Source organism: Podarcis melisellensis (genome assembly GCF_964234715.1).
Source record: "Podarcis melisellensis genome assembly, chromosome: 10".
Lineage (NCBI taxonomy): Eukaryota > Metazoa > Chordata > Lepidosauria > Squamata > Lacertidae > Podarcis > Podarcis melisellensis.
The window spans coordinates 65057563-65078616 of record NC_138542.1 but is presented as its reverse complement, the minus strand read 5'-3'; the positions used below and the strand labels follow the sequence as shown (position 1 = coordinate 65078616).

Below are 21054 nucleotides of genomic sequence, written 5' to 3'. Positions count from 1 at the left end.
CTCCTTCCGAGATGACGCACCACGGAGCTGGCAGTGGGCACCATCGGAACCCGTCGTCCATTCCAAATGGGGTTGTCGCCAGGACAAGGCTGCAGCCTAAGTCAAGTGCGAAACAGGGAAAAAATAAAAATAAAAAACGAGGGTTAATCTCCAGGAAACGCAGCGCTTAAGAGAAAGGAGCCGAGTTCGAAGTTGGCACGACGCTCATGATTCTCTTTGAGTACAGCCAGCTTATTTCCTACTTCATTGACAGCTTGTCATTTCCTTCCATTAGGGGCCCAACCTGTAGCTAATTAGACGTGCGGAAAGCTCGTTTGCGAGGCTCTCGTTTTGTTTCCCCGCAGAGTAAATCTCCTTCCTACCAGGCCGATGAATCCGAGCGAAAGGGGAATGACAACGCCCTCTGCTCATTTTCCTAACCAGGGCCTAATTCATTTCTAAAGAGATTGTGGGCGAGGGGGACCAACCTTTAGCGAAACCACACAGGAGTATAATTAGTACTGGTGAACAAAGGGTATTCAAGGCACAACCCCCAAGACCTTAGTGTGATGCAGAGGGAGGAAAATGCCACGTACAATGGCTGCCCAAGAACAAAAGGTTCTCCCCTTTAACGGCCGGTTTTGTGGGTCACCCTCGCAGGCCGTTCCGGTGGGCCTGCAGGTAGCAGCTCCTCAAAAGAAACTCCTCATTCCAAAAGCGCCCCAGACTCAGGTCAAGCAGGGACACGCCGGCTTTTGAGAAAGGTCCATTAAATGGAAGCGCGTCGTTCTCTCAGAGGCGGAGGAGGGCACATAGCTACCACTTAGACGCCCACGGTCTTTGTCGAAATGCTTTTTCCACGCCGGGAGAAAGGAAAGGGGCCGGATGATGAAACACAGAGGCATTTTGCCAGACTCAATGGAGGCACTCAACATCTGGGCAGGATTCTCAGGCTTCGTTGCCACATCTGCCTTTGAAGGAGCCGGGAAAGTTAGAGGGCCTACTCAGAAGTCATGTAGGCAATGTTTCCTCCATCGAGTGCTTGGGGTGGTAGCTGTTCCCTCCCTCCCCTATCTCCACAAGGCTCCTCAGGAAGAAGAGCCAAAGAGCCTGGCAAGCTACTTGCCATTTTGCTCCTCATTGCAGCTGAGGTGGCCTCTCTTCTTCCCTCAGCGGCCATTACAGGGTTGCGTGAACCACCTTGCACTGAGGGGAGGAAAGAGAGAGGAAGAAGAGCCAACAAGCCGGCCAGCTGGCCGCCATTTTCCTCCTCGTGCTGCAGCTGAGGTGGCCTCTTTTCTTCCCTCAGCGGCCATCTCAAGGCAACACAAAGCAACTTTGGTCCAGCTACACTCTCTCTCCCCTTCCCCTAAAACAGGTGGATTGTGTGGTTGAGTTTTTCCAGCCTACGAGAAATCCCCTGCACGTAGAAAACAAGCATGTCAAGGAAAGGAGAAAGTAAAAAGGAAAGAGGAAAAAAAAGGAAAGAGGAAAGAGGAAAGAGGAAAGAGGAAAGAGGAAAGGAAAGGAAAGGAAAGGAAAGGAAAGGAAAGGAAAGGAAAGGAAAGGAAAGGAAAGGAAAGGAAAGGGGAAAGCCCCATAAACAGGGCTAACTTGCAGGATTTTTCTCTTCATTTATTTTTTTTTGTACGGTGGTGGAGCATTCCTTCAGCTCAACCCAAACTGTAGCTCAAGGGGATGCAGGTCTGCCACCCCAGCGGAGAACTGGGGTCTTACTGGCCCTGTCTTACCCTCTCCTTGAATGTTTTTGCCTGGTTGCGCTCTGATAATGCCTCTTGCTTGTCTGGACGGGGAGACACGAGAAGAGTGTGTATAGAAACTAACCTACTGTGCACAGGTAACAATTGCATTTGTTGCTTCACCTGCTTTTCGCTCCTGGTCTCACAGAGTGGAATATGACCCACTGGCTTAAAAAGGTCCCATCCCCCCACTGGATATGAAAAGGATCTGGTAGTGAACTTTGGACTGCCCTGCTGATTTCTATATATCGAACTACTGTTGGAAAGGAACACAGCACTCATTCCCCAAGGTGATGGTTAAAACTCTGAAAGCTTGTTTCAAATATTGAGCCAGGACCGACCCTACCATTAGGCATTTGTTTCCAGCTGGCAATACAGAAGGAGAGGGGAAGCAGCGAGGCTCAGCTATGCTGAGACCAACTGCAGTTGGTTTCCTCTTTCAGAAGAGTTTCCTGCAGTGACAGGGCCAAAGTTACCCCCCTTTTAATTTCTACCTCCCGGTTCAGTACTCCGAGCAGCACCAAATGGCTGGATCTAGCCATCCTTTCTGTTTCCCAAAATGCTTCCAGGCAGCGATGCATTGTGGGAAATTAGACGCTTGAGCCCGACCCAACACAAGCAGGTAATCCCACTTCTCGAGGAGTAAGACCACCAGAGCCCCTCAGACCTGGAGTCAACCTATTTCCGCTGGCCATTATGCAATGACATTTTGTTGTGGTGGTTGCTTAGTCGTTTAGTCGTGTCCAATTCTTCATGACCCCATGGACCCATTACCTGGGTTCATTTCATTTTCCTCTTCCCTCCCCATTCTATGCCCCTTTTGTGCTCTCTTTCTCTCTTAGGTTGTAAGCCCTTGTTATAAAATAAAAATCTGATAAGCAAATTAAAGGGTCAAATACACAAACGTGTGTGTCCAGTTCTTCTGCAGGAAGTAATTATTAGCGACGTAAAGAAGCCACAGAGCAGTTTATTTCTCTCCAGCGCGGTGAGAGGTGGCAGCTGTTGCTAGGACTACCAGAGACCTTGTTCCAATTCTTATTACTGGCTGGAACCATCTCCACACTTTGCACATTTACGAACAGAGCTGGCTTAATCTCCCCAGCAGCAGAAATGCCAGGACTGAATGTGCAACGTGAGGAACACTGTGATATATATATATATATATATATATATATATATATATATATATATATAAATAACCATGCTTATTGAAAAAGAGTTGACAAACTGGAAAGAAGCAAACGTAGGCGCTGCCGAACAGCCATTGAAAGCTGTTCATATCATGTCAACAGATTTACCTTATTGAAAACAGTCCGAGTGAATGTGAGACTGAAGGGTTGTTGGCTGTTCGCACACTCTGAATAGCACAGCACATCTTTGAGCATGGAACGTGATGAAAGATTTCATGTTTGGAAAGGGGGAAAGCCCTGTGATTTTCAAGTCTTAAGACTGCAAGTCCAAGAACTGAGGTTATTAAGAAAAATGCTAGAATTTTCTCCTTCAAGAAGGAGCAGATGTCTGAGAATGTTGGGCTTGGAAGGTTTCCTGCACATCCAAGATGAATTTTGGAATTACCTGAAGAGCAACTGTAATCAACAAATTACGCTAGTAGGATTACAAGAAGTTTTGTAAGGAGAACTATACAAAGTGTTACAAAGTAGAAAAAGATAAGCAATACTGATTATGAGTTTGAAATGTAATAGGGAAAATAATAAATGCATACTAAGAGATTAGATTGGAAAATTTTCAGACAGGATTGATGGAAGTAAAAAAAAATGAATAAGATGTAAAAGTATGTTTAATTACTGTTGAAAATGATATGTTAAAAAACTAATAAAAATTATTTTTAAAGAAACTAAAAAGGTTTGCTTTTCGTCGCCTTTCTTGCTCTGCCAGTTGACTTCCTCCACAGCCACTGGGGTTGAGTCTGCTCTTGTCCTCCTCAATCTCCATCTCCTCCTCCACCACCAGCCCGACTGCCTCCACTTTGCTGCTTCCCCTTCTGCCTCCTCCCTCCCTTTCTCATCCTCCTACAAGTCTCACCTGCTCTTTCTTCCCTCTAAGCTCACACTTCCTAACTGGGAAGAGAGCCCCAAAAGGCTGTTGTAACGGCCCATGCCAGCGACCAGGTGCTGTGTGCTGAGCTGTGATCCATCGCCAGGTTTATATACCGGCTGTTGTTCCAGTAAAGAAGAAGGTTGGTGACATGACGCCTTTTCTCTTCTCTTTAATGGCTTTTAATAATATCGGGGAGCCTTGCGACTCACCTTTTACCTGCTGGTTTGATTGCAGCTTTAATTGTTGCCTGCCTCCATTGCTTCATTTGCTGGTAGTTAATTGTATTTTGGTCTCCTATAGCATAAGCTGCTTTTAAGGCCACTTTGGGAAAAGGCAGGACGACATAAACACGCAAACACGGAAGTCATGGGAAGTTGACGCCATGTAACAAAGCAAGGAGCTTTGCACTTAATTTTGCACGCCTGGGTATTTGTTTAGTTTTGTGGTTCTGATGCGCCAACTGTTTTTCTTGCTTTATACCTGCTGAAAAGTTGAATTAAAAAAATAAAAAAATAAAAAGGACCTTAATGGATAGCAGGTGTTCATTATGCACATTGTGAAGCAATTCAGTGGGGTAACTGGTACGCTTTAAAAACCATGCAACATGTAGATCTGCTCTGCAGTAATGGTTGTGTTATATATAGTATTTGTACTGATCTGTCATCACACCATAGTAACAGTCTGAGCCACTAGGGGGCACAAGAGGCGCATGAACTAAGCTGAAGCTTGGAATCCACCCCATCCATATAGGTCACCTCACGAAGAGGATGGTGGGAGGGGCAAGTACCTGCTAGCTGTTGGTAGAGCATGAGACTCTTAATCCCAAGGTTGTGGGTTCAAGTCTCACAAGGGGCAAGATTCCTGCACTGCATAGGGGTTGGAGTAGTTGACCCTTGTGATCTATGACCTGCCCAGTGGGGACGCTCCTTTCCCCCACTTTTTCCCTAGTACTAAGAGAGGCCTTTTCAGGGGCAGGTGAGGAGTATATTTAGATATATAGTAGTGGCCTCTTGGTGGGAGAGGTGGTGGTCACGGGGGGTGGGAATATTATTACCCCCTTTTGAAGGCTGAGAAGATCAAGTGTGGCCTTGGGGAGGAAAACTGAAGCATGGAGAAGGCAGTTGTAGTTGCAAAGAAGGAAACCTCAGGGGAGGGAAACTGAAGTTGTGGTCCTAGAGAAAAGACGACTGTGGCAGGAAGAGGGTAGCGTTCCCCGCCCCCCGCGCATATGTGTGTGACTATAAGGAAAAGCACCACAACGGCTGATCAGATTGGGTGGGGGCACTGAATAATGGAATGAAACTCAGGCAGGAGACATTGGCAGCAAACCAGTTCCATTGACCTTTGGAGTATGTGTCCTACAAAGTGGCTTGGGAGCCTGGTTTTCCCCTCTTCTCCACACCAGGTCACATCTTGATGCTGTATTGCTCAAGGCATGAGCATGCATGTTCAAACTGGACCCTCCCTGCCCGCAGACTGTCTTGCCAGAGTGGTGCATGCTCTGGTTATCTCCCGCTAGGACTACTGCAATGCGCTCTACGTGGGGCTACCTTTGAAGGTGACCCAGAAACTACAACTAATCCAGAATGCAGCAGCGAGACTGGAGACTGGGAGTGGCCACCAAAACCATACAACACCGGTCCTGAAAGACCTACAATTCAAAGTGTTGGTGCTGACCTTGAAAGCCCTAAACGGCCTTGGCCCAGTATACCTGAAGGAGCGTCTCTACCCCATCGTTCTGCCCGGACACTGAGGTCCAGCGCAAAGGGCCTTCTGGGAGTTCCCTCACTGCTACAGGGAACCAGGCAGAGGGCCTTCTCGGTAGTGGCACCCGCCTTGTGGAAATAAACTATGACTTTTAGAAAACATCCGAAGGCAGCCCTGTTTAGGGAAGTTTTTAAGGTTTAATGCTGTATTGTGTTTTTAATATTAGGTTGGGAGCCGCCCAGAGTGGCTGGGGAAACCCAGCCAGATGGGCACTGGTATACATAATAGTTTTTTGTTTGTTTTTTAGCCTACTACTGTAGCAGCAGCAGCCTTCTATCTTATTTGCTTTTGAAGATGACACAAATGGTTGGGACAAATGCACCCCCCCCCCATAGGAAAGTTATGCTCTGCTCACTGCATCATTCTAGTTGAAGCCTGGAAATTTCCTACATCAAGGCTTTAAAATAATACAGTACTCCAAGAGTTAATGTATCCAGTTCTAGTCATGCTCAGAGTGAGCCCATTGAAGTTAAGAGACATGACTAATTTAATATATATAGGTTCATTAGTTTCACTGGGTCTACTCTGAGTAGAAATTAATTGGACACAGCTCCAACGATTGTTTCCAACCAGTCTTCCTCAGCCCTCTTACTGGCTATGATGGCTCAGGCCGATGGGAGCTGTAGTTCAAAACACCAGGAGAGACCCAAGTTGGGGAAGGATGATATATGGTAGATGAGGGTCCAAGAGAGAATTTCAGGGTAATAATTCTGTTATCTAGTTATCTATCTATCTATCTATCTATCTATCTATCTATCTATCTGGTATCCGATGATTTTCTGATTCAGATTTGCTTTGATGAACACCAGAAATACTGTTTTGAGTCAGGCACACAAGACATAGAATCATAGGCTTAATCATGATTTTTAACAGGTTAAAAATACAGGTCACAAGAAAATAGGAAAACAGAGTTTTAAAAAAAACTGTCGAAGATGACATAAGAAAAATAGCATGTATATATTTTATATATAAAAATCTACAGTATTTACTAGTCTCAATACATATTTTAGGAGCAGCTTTCTCTCCGCTGCTTAGCATCCAGTAAATTGTACAGCTCGCTTTTTTATTATATTTATTATTAATCACAAAGCCATGGTTTAAAACTCTGAGATTATTACACAGCCACATTATTATATACATACATTTCTACGCGGCAGTTAAGTAAATTGGAACCACAAAGTACTGTTTGTCAGTTTAAAGCCTTCTTCTCCCCCCTCCTCAACGCAGTACTAAGTAGCTACTTCGCTGCGTTCTGCAGGGTTATTTTATTTTATTAAAAGTCATTTGCCAAGTTAATTAAAAATTACATCAGATTCAGTATATACACACACAAAATGTCCATCACGTTGGCTAAATGTTGCTTCCCCCCCTCCTTTTCTTTTTAAAGATTTCGGTACCGTCAACACATTAGCAGCGCCAACCTGCAGCGAGCATAGGCACAATAGCACATTGCTTGGGGGGGGGGGAAGCTTGAACAACTCATGACCCACCAGCCCAACAAATATACATGGGGGCCCAGACAGGGCGCAATAATCCTCCTGGGTTTATTTTGCTGCCCGCCTGGGCCTGCAGAATTAGGGAGGCTGATAATCGCCTGGGCAGGCTGTGTTTAGCCTTATGGGTCACAAGTTGTACAAACCCAATTTAGAAAAAAAGTGGGGAGGGAATAGCAACACACTTGTACTTCTAAGTCAGACTTCCTCAGTCTCGGCCCTCCAGATGTTTTTGGCCTACAACTCCCATGATCCCTAGCTAGCAGGACCAGTGGCCAGGGATGATGGGGATTGTGGTCTCAAAACATCTGGAGAGCCAAGGTTGAGGAAGCCTGGTCTAAGTCTTTGCCATCAGTGCAGCCAGATAAACCTTCACACACACACAAAAAACCTCGTGGACAAAGAAAGAGAGGACCTAATCTTTTGAAACCTGGAGACTACCAGTGCTTTGTTTGTTTTCAGCTAGAACAGAATACTCAAAAATACTTCCATCCAACATTTTAGCCAGATGTGGGCAGAATTGTAAGCCAGGGAGTTTGGTTCCAGAGCTTGGGTCAAACTGTACAGCAGCCATACAGAGGAAGGGAAGGGATTGGCAAAACGGAGACATGTGTGCAGTAAGTTGTGCACATCTTTCAACCACTGAGGGATCACAGGGGCTGGAGACATTTGCTGGATCAGCTTTGGGTCTCTTCCAGGTTCATCATCACTCTTGTGTCTGTGGGCGGGAGTGAAGCATGACGTCAACCCCATGGTTTAGTGTGTGAGAGGACGGAGCCTCCAGAGTGCAGACATAGCTGAATAGGTCAGCTCAAAAATGGGATTCGGCTAGGGGTGATTGGACTCCAGCTCCCATGAGCCTCAGCCCAGCTGTCCACAACATCTGGAGGATCCTAGGCTGGCTACCTCTGGATTGGACCATGGGCACTGGTCCCCTTGCTTCAACTTATGACCAAAACAGACGGGGCAGATCTGTGACCGGAAATCCCAATTAAAAAACAAAACATCTCAGCATAGCCTAAGGACACATGTGTGAATTGAATCAGAACAGCCACGCTGAGGAGGGTGTGTTTGGTACATCCTACCACCACTGTTATCCTAATCAAACGCATTTAGCTCTGCTTGGGAAGAAGGATAGGCTTAGCACAGGTTCAGATCTCTGGTTATTTCCTGAGGAAGAACTCAAGATGTGAGCATGTGAAGCACTGAGAAAGTAGCAGCTATGCGTGCACTGCTGCCCATTCCCGGACATTTGAGCCAAGCAGGGCAGCTGCTGATCACACAGGACTGACTCCATGTGCACTTCATCCAAATCAGTGGGATAGAAGAGACCTGCTCTCTTCCAGCCACCCTACAAGATTATTTTTCCTCTATCGAAACAAAATGGGAGTGGAGGGAGAAAGCAACATACATACTCACCCACACAAGGTTGCAGGCCCTGATTGCAAAGCATTTTGCTACAATGAATTTGCTGGCTTCCGATTAACAATGAGGGAGCACTTCGGCATTAGACTTTATACCTACAATCATCTCTTAAGGGCCTAATGGTACCGCAGCGCTAGCCCAATCAAGGGCATAAAAGTCTATTGCTCTCAAGAAAAACAAGACGCTCAAGCACATTGTGGGAATTGACAAGGAAGCAAAGGAGCGAGGGGGTGCCAGAAACACAGGAATACAAATTGAGGTGGGGGGGGGGGACGGCTCCAACGTTTCCGAGACCATCACAAAACCCTGCTGGGATATGAACCGGCCACCTTTGCTGCCGATGTTCCCAAATCATAACTGCGCATTTCTGTCTTTACAAAGGGCAGGCTATGATTTGAACGTGGAAGATTAGTGTTTCGAAGTGCACCTGAGACGGGCTATGAAACAGGCCTGCACAGCTCACAGCTCACCAAGTCAAATTCAACCCTCCAAAGGCTCAAGGAGCCCATTGTTTACAGCAACTTGCTGGGACAGCAAGAACACGGTGCAATGTGGGCGTTGATGTGGGTGAAAGGAGAAGGAAGGAGAAAGCAGGTGCCTGGTAGGCTACAATCTACAGCCCGTATGCTGCCTTGACTTTGGTGGATCACCAGTTATGGAGGTATATATTTTTTGCAGCCCACCAGAAACACCCTCTGGTTAAGCCACAGTGAAAATTAATAGGCATTCCTGGCAGACTGTGCCTGTGGTACACTCAAAAGAACACTGGATGTGATGGGCAGCCCCGGTGCCAGACACAAAAGGCAACATCAATGGTGTACACGACAAAGAGCGATAAAAGCATCTTGGTTTCTCAGAGTTGGTTCTGAAAAGACAAAACTCTTATTATTACAGGAATAGCCGATGCTTTTCAAGGGATCAAAACCTCTTTGTCAGGGCTGATGAAGGGAAATGCCATCTCTAGGAAAGAGTGGCACTTGAAAGACGCCTTTTAATCTTTCCGTTAAACACTGTTCGTGTTGCACTTTTGTGTATTTACAGAAAGCCCTGAAATGCAGCCACCATGGTCAAAAGCAACTCGCTTAATGAACCCATTAAACAAAAGTTGCTTTCTGGCTGCATTTCAGGTAGCCCTCTGTGGGTGTACAGAACATTAGTGCGACGCAGGAGAAGGATACCACATCGCAGCATGCTCACTCCCACCTGCAGCTGACATGCTGGCTTTCGTGCTTGCATCAGGTTGCACACACAGAGTGCCTGGCCCACGTGGACCCGAAGCACGTGCTCTGTGAGCCATCATATTTGAAGGGGACAGATCCTAGGGTTTGGACCAACATACATTGGACTCCATGTGCAAACATGAAATCCAGCACTCAGAAGACAGGCAAGAGTGGCATGGACCAGCACAAAGCCATCATTTGCCAAGCATATGTTCCAAATATCTGTGCAGGCCTTCTATAGTCATTGACACTCATGGTATATTAGCAGTTCTGTGTGCGAATGATGCAAGTATTGTATTTGATTGCACCTCTGCCCTCCCCTCTATCAAAACACACATTGAGATTTAAAAATGAAGACCTAATGCACTGCAGAACTGCCTTTGGATATGCAAATGTGGGTGGCGGGCTCAAATACCATCAACATCCTAGACACATGCTACAATTCGCAGACAGTCCTGATAGAATAAGCACCATTTATTGGCAGTATCAGAATGCCTTTGCTTTGGGTGTCAAACCTTCTCCTTTCTATGTGAGCCATAGGCAGTAGCATCTCTGCTCTGGATAACCCAGAATGCTCACTCCTGGGTTACTGAGACAATGTATAGAAGAATGTCAAGAAAACCCCACCCCAAGTGAATGGGTTGGTTTATAAATTAAGTTAACCAAAAAAAGAAAAAAAGAAATTGTGGATGCAGTCCATGAATACACACGCCTCCACTTTAGACTCTGTAATTCTGTTGCCACACGTGAACACACAATCAATTGTAGTGTCAGGTCAAAAAACAGCTTACTGAGGTTTTAGGCAACAAGGTCATTTGCTCAATTAGCTACACGAACGTAACAAACAACCACCATAGTCGTCACGCTGAACATACAAACCTATTGCTATGTTTATGAGAATCCAACCTTTTCATCCGTTTTCAATGCTCACTTTCAGCTTTCGTCAACATTTAACAGAGCTGTGAAATAGTGTCAGTTTGCATATGCCTTTATCTGAATTGTCCTGTATGAAGATCATGAATCTTGGATGACCACCAGCCCCAGACGTGCAACCATTGCATGCTCCTCCCCTGGTCTTTCAGGTGAGCACGTGTCGTTTCTCAAAGCAGGACTGATTCATGCATGGACAGCCCGTCAGTCTGGTGTCTGTAGTGGTGTGTAGGGCTTGGGGAACTAGGATACTGGTAGTGTGGCAAGCCGAGCTCTTCAGAGGGTGGGGAAGTCCTGTATCTTATAGGGCTATCCACTGAAATGGTGGAGAGATTATGTTCTTTAACAGGTGTCGATTGAAAAGGCGGGTATCTCCTCAAGTTAGCCAAGTGGCTTCGGCTACCATCTTGGCTCCAGGACTGTGTGTAAGGATCAGGCCACTTTCTACTGTCTGGCAAATAATCTGCTGGGGGGATTACAAATCTGGTGGCATTGGGCGATTTAGGTTTGCTTGCATAAGTTTCAACTGGGAGGACTTCGATTCGACTAGAAGGAGTCACGACCACATGCTGGTGGTTGTCAGCATAATTTCTATGTGGTCTATCAGTAAACATCTCTGTTGGAAGTTCAGGGATGTATGGCCGGCTGGGAGAGCCGGTTCGATTCCCGTAATTATACTGTGTGGCTACGAAGCTGGAATGAACCATGTTGGTAACATGCTTTGGGGAATTTCCATGGTAAACAGGTGGGTTACTGTAAGACGGTGGCGGCGGCTTGAAGTTATGTCCAATATCTGCCCCATCAGACTGGGAAGAGAATCTGGGGGCTCTTGGTTGGGAGCTGAAGGCATAACTGTTGGATATTTTTGGTGGACTAGATGTTTTCTCTGTCGACTTCCTTGAACCGAGGGAGTAAGTTGTGTTCCTCGGACTTTGCAGGATTGCCCTTTCTAGCACCTCTTCCACAGAATTGTCGTTCTCTGGGTCACCACCAGGCACATTGTCATACTGCGACGCATTTGACTCTCGCTTACCCTCATCGACATCCAAAGCCCTGATCTTTTGCTTCACGTTGAATGCCTGTCCCTCAGGCCCGGGACTCGGTGGCATTCCCGAACTGGCATGGTTTGCAGATCGAATCTTGATCTCCATGGTCAGCTTTGCAGTCTTTTCAATGATTTTGACGTCCGAAGGCTTAATCCACCTGGGCACAAATTCCTTTCCTGTATTTAAAGTAGCGTTGGAATTTTGGTTAGCAGATGCATTATAATTTTGCTTGGAGTCAGACTCTGGCTGAACTTCAGGTTTTTTCCTGGGGCTCTCCAAGTCATGCTTTAACAACCCACTCCGCACATTAGCCGTCGCGGGCTTTTGCTGTCTCCTTTCCAGCGAATCCTTTCTCCTCCGGTGGCCTGGCGAGCTTTCCTGGCCTCTCTCTATAGATGCTCTGCGTCCTCCCCTCTGGCTAGCCCGGCCATTGCTTGCTGCACTAGTGCCGCTCTGCCCATTGACCAGATGAGTAAGATTAAGCATGGCAGGCTGAGATTCGGGCGGAACTTTCCCCAACTTCTTTGGAAGTTCGTCATCTTTACCTATAAGAATAGACACCAAAATAAGCATTACATATATAAACTAAACTCTTGCCATGGATCCTTCCCTGTGGCGAAGGAAGTTAATTGGTTCCCCGCCTCTACCCGCTCTTCTCCCAAAGAACACATGTCAATGTATGAATTACATAAAGCAACAAGAACTGAGGGTTCACAGCTGAAATCAAGTCTTAAGAGGTTGGTGATTGTAGCAGATTTAGTCTTCTGTCCTATACATGAACTCTAACAGTAATAGGAACTGCCAGTGGTCAGCCAGTTTGATACCAAAAGCATGCAAGATATTGAGGCATGCAAGAACTGTCTTACTAACACAAATCAAATTTGGAAATTGATTTTCTGACCTCGAATGGTCTTGACTATAAAGGCACAATAGTCTAAGCTGTGCTTTTCCTAAAATTGCAGCAGTTCACGGTCTTAATTTTAGATGACAACACAGCCTTCCTTCTGAGTCTAAGGTGATTAGGACTTTGGGGGGGAACTCTCCACCTCGTGTGAGTCTTGCATATGTGTACAAAGCAGAGAGGAACTCAATGAACTGAGTTGTACCACAGTTACTCGAAAATGTCACCTCCCTTTCTGAATTAAACCTCTGTTCTCTCTGCTTTCTGAAGAGGAGGGTGGATTTAGAACCTTGCAACCTGGAAGACGCCACGTTCCAAATAAATGTGCCCTCCATACATTTGGTACTTTCTTTCTGCAACATGAGAAGGGGCATGTGGACATGCACCAGTCATTCAAGTTAGAGCAGGGCTGAGAAACCCATTTTGGCCTTCGCCAGAATGGCCAATAGTGCATCGCTAAAAGCACATACAAGGGACACCAAGGGCTATCAAGTCCAACTCCCTGCACTTCCTCATTTTTTATATATTGGTTCAATGCATAGGGGTTTGCTTTATTTTTTAAGAAAAAACTTTTGAAATGTACGTAGGTTGATTAATAAGGCGGCTTTATTCTTTTTAATTTAGTACACTTAAGGTCTCTTAATTACCACTAAGCTTTCAAGAAACCCCAGTGAGAATACTATAGACATTTTTATTGAATTCTTTGTCGCTTTGAAGATTACTCTCTATAATATCTCTCTCTCACACACACACACAAGTCAGAGGGAGAGGGAATGTGTTCACCCCCGGTATGAATGGCTTAAAACTGTTTAGATGTTGTAGGCTAACACCTGAAGATCTGAAAGGTGTGGGGGATGATATGACAATGACCTAAACTGCCACACTAGTTCTCCAGTCAAGAGCCTGGGGATACAAATGAAGAATTAGCAGGCACACTAATGAAGAAAAAAGCATTCCAAGGTTGCAACTGTTGATTGCCAAGACCAAAGCCATGCGCAAACAGGGCTCGTGGGTTTCTATCAGATGTGGAAAATAATTGGAAGGAAAGCACATCGGCAACAAAAGCAAAAGGAGAGGAGGAGGGATGAATAGAGCCACAGCTTCAGATCCCAGTCACGTGGCCTCGGCATAAGACAGATGAACTCTCACCCCAGGCTCAGTGTCAAAAAAGAGGCATGAAACAACACAAAGTATACAGCTTGCTTAGATCTCCCAACATCATTCTGGCCCCTAACTTTTAAGCTGGCCATATAGGGACGCGGGTGGCGCTGTGGGTAAAAGCCTCAGTGCCTAGGACTTGCCGATCGAAAGGTCGGCGGTTCTAATCCCCGCGGCGGGGTGCGCTCCCGTCACTCGGTCCCAGCGCCTGCCAACCTAGCAGTTCAAAAGCACCCCCGGGTGCAAATAGATAAATAGGGACCGCTTACTAGCGGGAAGGTAAACAGCGTTCCGTGTGCTGCGCTGGCTCGCCAGATGCAGCTTGTCATGCTGGCCACATGACCCGGAAGTGTCTTTAGACAGCGCTGGCTCCCGGCCTCTAGAGTGAGATGAGCGCACAACCCTAGAGTCTGTCAAGACTGGCCCGTAAGGGCAGGGGTACCTTTACCTTTACCTTTTTATAATCAACAAGGATCTATGGACCAAAACACAAAGTGCGGCCATCTTGTCACTGAAGACCTGTCTCTCCTTTGCAAAGTGGCACCTGGAGCGGGCAGGATGGAAGTGGAAAGGGGGTGCTCAGCCCTTTGCCCCTACCATGAGAACGTAAGAAGAACCTGCTCGTTCAGGTCAATGCCCAATCTAGCCCAGGATTTTCTTCCCACGGTGGCCAGCCAGATGCCTGAGGGATGCCTGCAAGCTGGGCATGAATGCAATAGCACTCTGCCCACCTACGACTGCCAGCAAATGGAGGCATGATGAATAGACAGTGGAGGGAGAAGGTGGCCATCATTTACCAGTAGCATCTAATAGCCTGGCCTTCCATGAATTTGTCTTTTAAAGCCATCCAAGCTGATGGGTCGTCACTGCCTACTGAAGTGGCAAGTTATATCATTTAACCATGAGCTGTGTGAGAAAGTACTTTTTAAAAAATCTGCCCTGAATCTGCTAACATACAGCTTTTCTCTTATCTACTTTCTCCATGCTATGCATAATTTTATAACCACTGATCATGGCACCTCTTACTTGCCTTTTCTGCAAACCAAGAAGTCCCAGATGCTACAACCTTTCCTCATAGTAAGTCATTTCCCACTACAACTATCCTCCCCAGATGCTTTTCTATTGCTGCTGAAGCGGCAAGCCTGTTTATACTCTGCAAATACAGGTCTGACACACAGCTTGGAGAAAACTGCAGGAGGAAAGTGGCTGGTGAGGAAAGGTTAAGCATCCCTTCCCTCACCTGCCACTATGAATCAGATGCTCTGCTCCTAATGCGATTTTATTTTTCTGGATGTCCATTGTTGTAGAATCATAGAATGGTAGAGTTCGAAGGGCACCTAAGTGTAATCTTGTCCAACCCCCAGCAATGCAAGAATCACCTGAAAGATGGCCACTCAACTTCTGTTTAAAAACCTCCTATGAAGGAGAGTCCACCACCTTCTGAGGGAGTCCATTCCACTGCGAAGCAGCAATAACCCCCAGAAAGGTCTTCCGTAGTCGGGACTTTCCTTTCTTGTAGTTTGAATCCATTAGCTCAGATCCTATCTTCTGGAGCAGCAGAAAGCAAGCTTGCTCCATCATCCATGGTGACAGCCCTTCGGATATTTGAAGATGGACATCATATCACAGCAGCCTTCTCTGGGCCAAACATTCCCAACTCCCTCAACCGTTCTTCATAAGGCTTTGTTTCCAGACCCTTAATCATATTGGTCATCCTCCTCTGCACACATTCCAGCTTGTCAATATCCTTCTTAAACTGTGGTGCCCAGGACTGGACACAGTATTCCAGGTGGAGTCTGACCAAGGCAGAATAGAGTGATTTTCCTTGACCTGGACACTATATTTCTATTGATGCAGCCTATAACTGCATTAGCGTTTTTGTTGCTACATCACACTGCTGATTCACATTAAAGTTTGTGGCCTACTAAAACCTAGATCTTTTTCACATGTACTACTGGCAAGCTAGTATATATTTGTGCATCTGGTTATTCCTACCCTAAGTGTAGAATCTGACCTTTGTCCCTATTGAAATTCATTTTGTTAGTTGTGTTGCTGACATGGTCTTGGGTTAGGTGAACCTTAAATTAGGAACTGGGCTGAAAGTTGAACACCACTCTCATCTCAGGTGCTTCTCTTCGGGGTACTGTGCCTGTGTTCTGCCTGCTTAATGCTTGGAATGGTCCCCTTGAAATCAGCAGAGTTTCCTTCCATGAAAATATGATTACGATTATGGTGTGAGGCTGCGCTCACATTATGTGTTTTGTGCCGTACCAGGTGGCCAATTTGCTATCCTATCATTACGGCAGGGTTCATTTAAACACAAAGAGATCTATGCTCATAAGATCTCTCCTTTCTTGCCTTAAGGAGATGAAACCTGGAGAAGCCAGAACCTAAAGTGCAGCATTCAGTACTCCTCTGTTGAACTGGAAAAAGGCAGACCATCAGTCCTTAAACCAGTCCAGTCTAGAAGCTTCACAACATCTTCCAAGCAGAGTGACTGATGTTGTACATACCTATACATACCTTCTGTGCTCAAGGAAGACCCCAAGGACTAGCAGACAGAGCCCATGGTTATTCCTAACCTCACCCCCATGGGGTTCTCAAGTTTACTCCTAGAATCACTGATCCATTGCACACAGAACATGCAGTCGGCATATGAATCCGAGAGAAAGGAAAACACAAGCAAATCTAACAGTCCAAGTAAGTAGCCAGGAGCATTTGCATAAGACAATCAGGGCTTATAAAGCACCAAATTGGAATTGTGTTGGGGGGGGGGAGGAGATGTTTTCCAGTTTAGGAAAGCTGGCCAGGTCCCTTCTAGCAACCATGTTGCACCCCATTGCCACCCTTGCTCACGCCAACCCAATTTCATGTATAGGAGATGTCAGGAAGAACTCAACTGCAACGACAAGTTGCCCTAGGACTGCAGAAGCAAAGCACAGTTTGACTTGTACCACTGCTCAGAGGAACAAGGGCAGCTGGGAAGCTTTCGGCATTGTTTTAATAATGTGTTGTACGCTGCCTAGAAGATGGGAGTATACACATTTTTTAAAATACATAAATAAACTTGAAAAGGTTCACCACCTTCACTGCCAACACATCTTTTTTGTTGGGTATATGTTAGGCAAAAGGGACGCGGGTGGTGCTGTGGGTTAAACCACAGAGCCTAGGGCTTGCCAATCAGAAGGTCAGCACTTCGAATCCCTATGACTGGGTGAACTCCCGTTGCTCGGTCCCTGCTCCTGCCAACCTAGAGGTTCAAAAGCATATCAAAAGTGCAAGTAGATAAATAGGTACTGCTACGGCGGGAAGGTAAACGGCATTTCTGTGAGCTGCTCTGGTTCATTAAAAGTAAAGGGACCCCTGACCATTAGGTCCAGTCGTGACCGACTATGGGGTTGCGGTACTCATCTCGCTTTATTGGCCGAGGGAGCCGGCATACAGCTTCCGGGTCATGTGGCCAGCATGACTAAGCTGCTTCTGGCGACCAGAGCAGCGCATGGAAACGTCGTTTACCTTCCCGACGGAGCGCTACCTATTTATCTACTTGCACTTTGACGTGCTTTCAAACTGCTAGGTTGGCAGGAGTCTGGTTCATTAGAAGCAGCTTAATCATGATGGCCAATAAAGCAAGATGAGCGCCGCAACCCCAGAGTCATCTGCGACTGGACCTAACGGTCAGGGGTCCCTTTACCCTCTTCTGTTAGGCACATAGCACAGAAGAATAAAATGACACCTTTCCCACTTTGGAAAACCTCTCTAGCCTTCCCCAACCGGCTGATGTCCAATAGTTGTTGGGATTCCAACTCCCACCAGCCCCTGCCAGCCTGGACTATGGTCAGGAATGATAGAGAGTTGTAGTAAAACAGCAATTAGAAGACACTAGGTTAGATAAAATGTGATCTAGCCACTTGGAAGCTATTCTTCATGATAGGCAACCAGACAATTGGGTTTCTAAAACCCTGTTTTATAATACGTTGTTAGCCACGCTTGCTACAATCCAAAAGTCGTGCATGCACACACAGAACACTTCCACATATGGGCTCATTCGCTGCAATGACAATGGGTGAAACAAACCTGCATGCATATATATGGAACAGCTACCACTACTCTGAGAGAGGAGGTAAAATGCAGGTGAAATACCAGGATTATTATATTGTTGTTAAAAAGAACAGAGACTTACTGAATGTAAAATAAGCCCATTATTCCAGGCACATGAAACAAAACAGTTTTACAAGCCCATCAATCAATCAATCAATCAATCAAATAAAAGCAACCTTTGCTCAAACCACAAAGAACAAGAACGCTATGAACCAGGCAGAGGCAAAAGTACCAGGAGACACTTGGGGGATAGTAGCGAACAGGAAGGCCACGATATCGGGTGCTGGCAAGAAAGAGGAAAGGCAAGTTCATTATCACCATCGTAAAAACCTCCCTCGAAAAAAAGACAACAGAACTTAAACTGAGCTACATGCGGAGTCAGCCAAAGCAAGCAAGTCATAAAGTAGTGCCTGGAACCATCACTCCCAAGGGGCCGGGGGAAGAGAGCCAAGACAAAGGATGTAATTGTCTCAAAGTGTGACACAGCACACCAAATCAAGGCCTTGTTTGCATCACCAATGGCAATATTTTTAAAGAATCTTTTAAGTACCCATAGAAGGGCTCATAACGAGATGCTCTGGCACCCCACAACTGCAAGCTGCTCTTCTCCAGGTGATTATTACTTGCAGAGCTGCCCTTTTCCATATTCACAGTCACAGGGCAAAGTTTAAAGAAAGACTAGGTGTCCTGCGATCCACTTCACTGCAGAATCAGAGGGAGCCTCAGAGGCCCTCTTGATCCAACCACCTGCTTGATGCAGGCAGTCTAAGGTTAGCTCATCCTCAATAAGCTGCTGTCCAGACTCTGTTGAAGCCCTACAAAGAAGGAGGTACTCTGCTCTCCCTGGCAAGAGATTCCATTGCTAAGAAGCTTGACAATGTCTAATTGTACTGTCAAGAAGTTTCTCCTAATGTTACTCATAGCACACAATCGGCCGGTTTGGACAGTGCTGGCCTAGGTGTTGGCAAACCTAACAGATGAATAGGATTATTTCTTTCCTTCGTTCTCTTAAATAAAGCAAATCTGTCATGTTTCTACAGAGTCTCCTTATGTTTGAATGGCAGAGTTATGCTCTTCCCATACCCACTGACACTTCTTGAAGAAAAACAGTATTGAAGGAATACAAAATGAAGGAAGTACCCTTGGTTGGGGTCATGATCCAGCCAGTTAGGACTTCCCAGTTCTACTGACTTCAACAGCAGAGATTTAAGTACATGCCCAACTCTCCCCTGGAGAGTAATAGGATACTAAGTGCTTAACTTTGGTTGGATCAGACCTGCTGAACTTCAGCTAGTTATTCTTCCAGCTTCCAGTCTTACAATTTTTGCAAGACAATTTATAAAGGTTTGTGGCAATAGGATTCCTACATATACTCTAAGCCTGCCTTTTACGCTCATGGCTACATATCAAATAATTTACAAAAGAAAACCTGTTAGTCTTTCAGCACTCCAAAGTTGTCATTTTTAAAAAGCCTTCAAATACATGCGCTTAAAGAAATGCTTTTTCAGTTCCTAGCAATGGCATTCTAGGATACTTCTACTGTGGGTTTTGTCATTCAGAAGGAAAAAACAGGTGTCCCTTTAAAACGCGGGGGAATATCTGGTTCTGCTATTCAAGTCATCTTGTTTTTAAAAGCTGGTATGGTGAAAGTACATGCTGACAAGGATTAAAGGAAACAAGGGAGTAGAGAGATTTGGAAAAAAAAAGAAATGCTACTGGCTTATTCTTGATCTTTGTCACCACCCAGTGGAAATTAATCACAACTGCAAAACCTTCCAGGTTAATTGTCCCAAGATGCATTAACAGCCAATTACACTGAACTGAATGCCACACAGTAAGTAACCGGTTTCAGACCCTCATTTCAGCTCCAGAATGTGCATGTCTTGAGAGCCCTCACAGAGCTTAAAGGGGAGGCAATTGCAGGGAAACATGTTACAAGATTGATGGGTTTGTGGTCTTCCAAATCAGTAGCTGATTTGCTACTGAGATGGCAGGGACTGAACTGGGAACCCCCCTGGACCCAAAGAGGAAGCTCTAACCACTGAGTTATGGTTCTTCCCCATCATGACATCTGACATTTTCCCACTGCACAACAGTGATATGGAAGAGGAAGCACAAAAACACAGAACATTGTGGCACGATGTCAAAACAAGATCTAGCAGGTTTGTGGGGCGAAGGAGCAAAACCAGGTGTGCAGTAGAAGCTATTTTTCAGAAGCAACTATGTGTTCAGGGTGACATTTAGATCTGTCCTTCACTACAGTTCCCTTTCTCATTTCTGGATCATCATGATAAATAAAGGGACATGCCAATCCCAGCAATTTTCAGAACACTGAAGAATTGGTTTAACAAAATTTAGTTCTGCACTGATGTTTGAGGTGCTAACTGTATAAACTCACTTTGGAAACTCTTACCTAGATTAAGAGGAAGACAATTAAAAGCAGGGGGGGAAATTAACAGGTTGCTTGTTCCTGAAATAAAAGCCCCAGGCAAACACATCGCGGTCCTCTGATGCAGACAACAATTTCAAGCCGTGCTAGATTTTACCAAGTCTAAGTGGATATTCAGAAGAGGCACAAGCAGAGTTAGTGGCACCGCTTATATCCATAAGGACGTGAGGAGAGAAATTCAATGGCTCAAACTATATTGTTCAAATCACACAGAGACAGGCAAAGTGCCGGGGGGAAACCAAGATTCCATGGCAACCTCTAACTTCATCACATTTAGATGCACTCGAGAAATCAGTAGGAATAAAAAAACATCAACAACACGGAAAAGTATCGGGAGAGTTAGTTGGTTAATGAAGTGGAGTGCAAAGGAAAAATAAAACAGATACGTGTGAGTCCTCCAAACGTATAAATGAAAAATTCCATATTCATCTGGAAAAGGAAAAACAAATACAAAAAAGTGACATTGCAGGAGCTGTAGAAGAGAAAGTATGCTGCACTGGTGCTTTTACAATTTTGTTCCTTTATTATTTTTTACAGATGCCAGAAAGGGAAAAACCAGTAAGCCATTAGTTAAAACAGAAGTCTGAACTGAGAAGAAGCTGATAAAGTTAGGAGCCAAACTCTTAAACTCCTGTGAAGAACGAAAAGCAATGTGGTCTACTGAAGGAAAGAGACAAAAAGAGAACGCAAAACAGAAAGTTTAAGGAGAAATGCACAGTCTTTTATTTAGGAACATGGGAAGCTGCTGAACACTGAGTCTAGCCATT

General features: G+C 45.5%; 1 protein-coding gene across 8 annotated transcripts in view; it reads right to left on the bottom strand.

The window, feature by feature from the left end:
- Positions 1-6409: 6409 nt before the first annotated feature.
- Positions 6410-21054, bottom strand: part of USP6NL (USP6 N-terminal like) — a 146741-nt gene continuing 132096 nt past the window's right edge. For all 8 annotated transcript variants that reach the window (XM_081926911.1, XM_081926908.1, XM_081926910.1 and 5 more), the window contains one exon: positions 6410-12223. In XM_081926911.1, coding sequence (XP_081783037.1) covers positions 10803-12223 — 1421 coding nt within the window. In that variant the 3' untranslated portion in view covers positions 6410-10802. The remainder of the gene's footprint in view (positions 12224-21054) is intronic.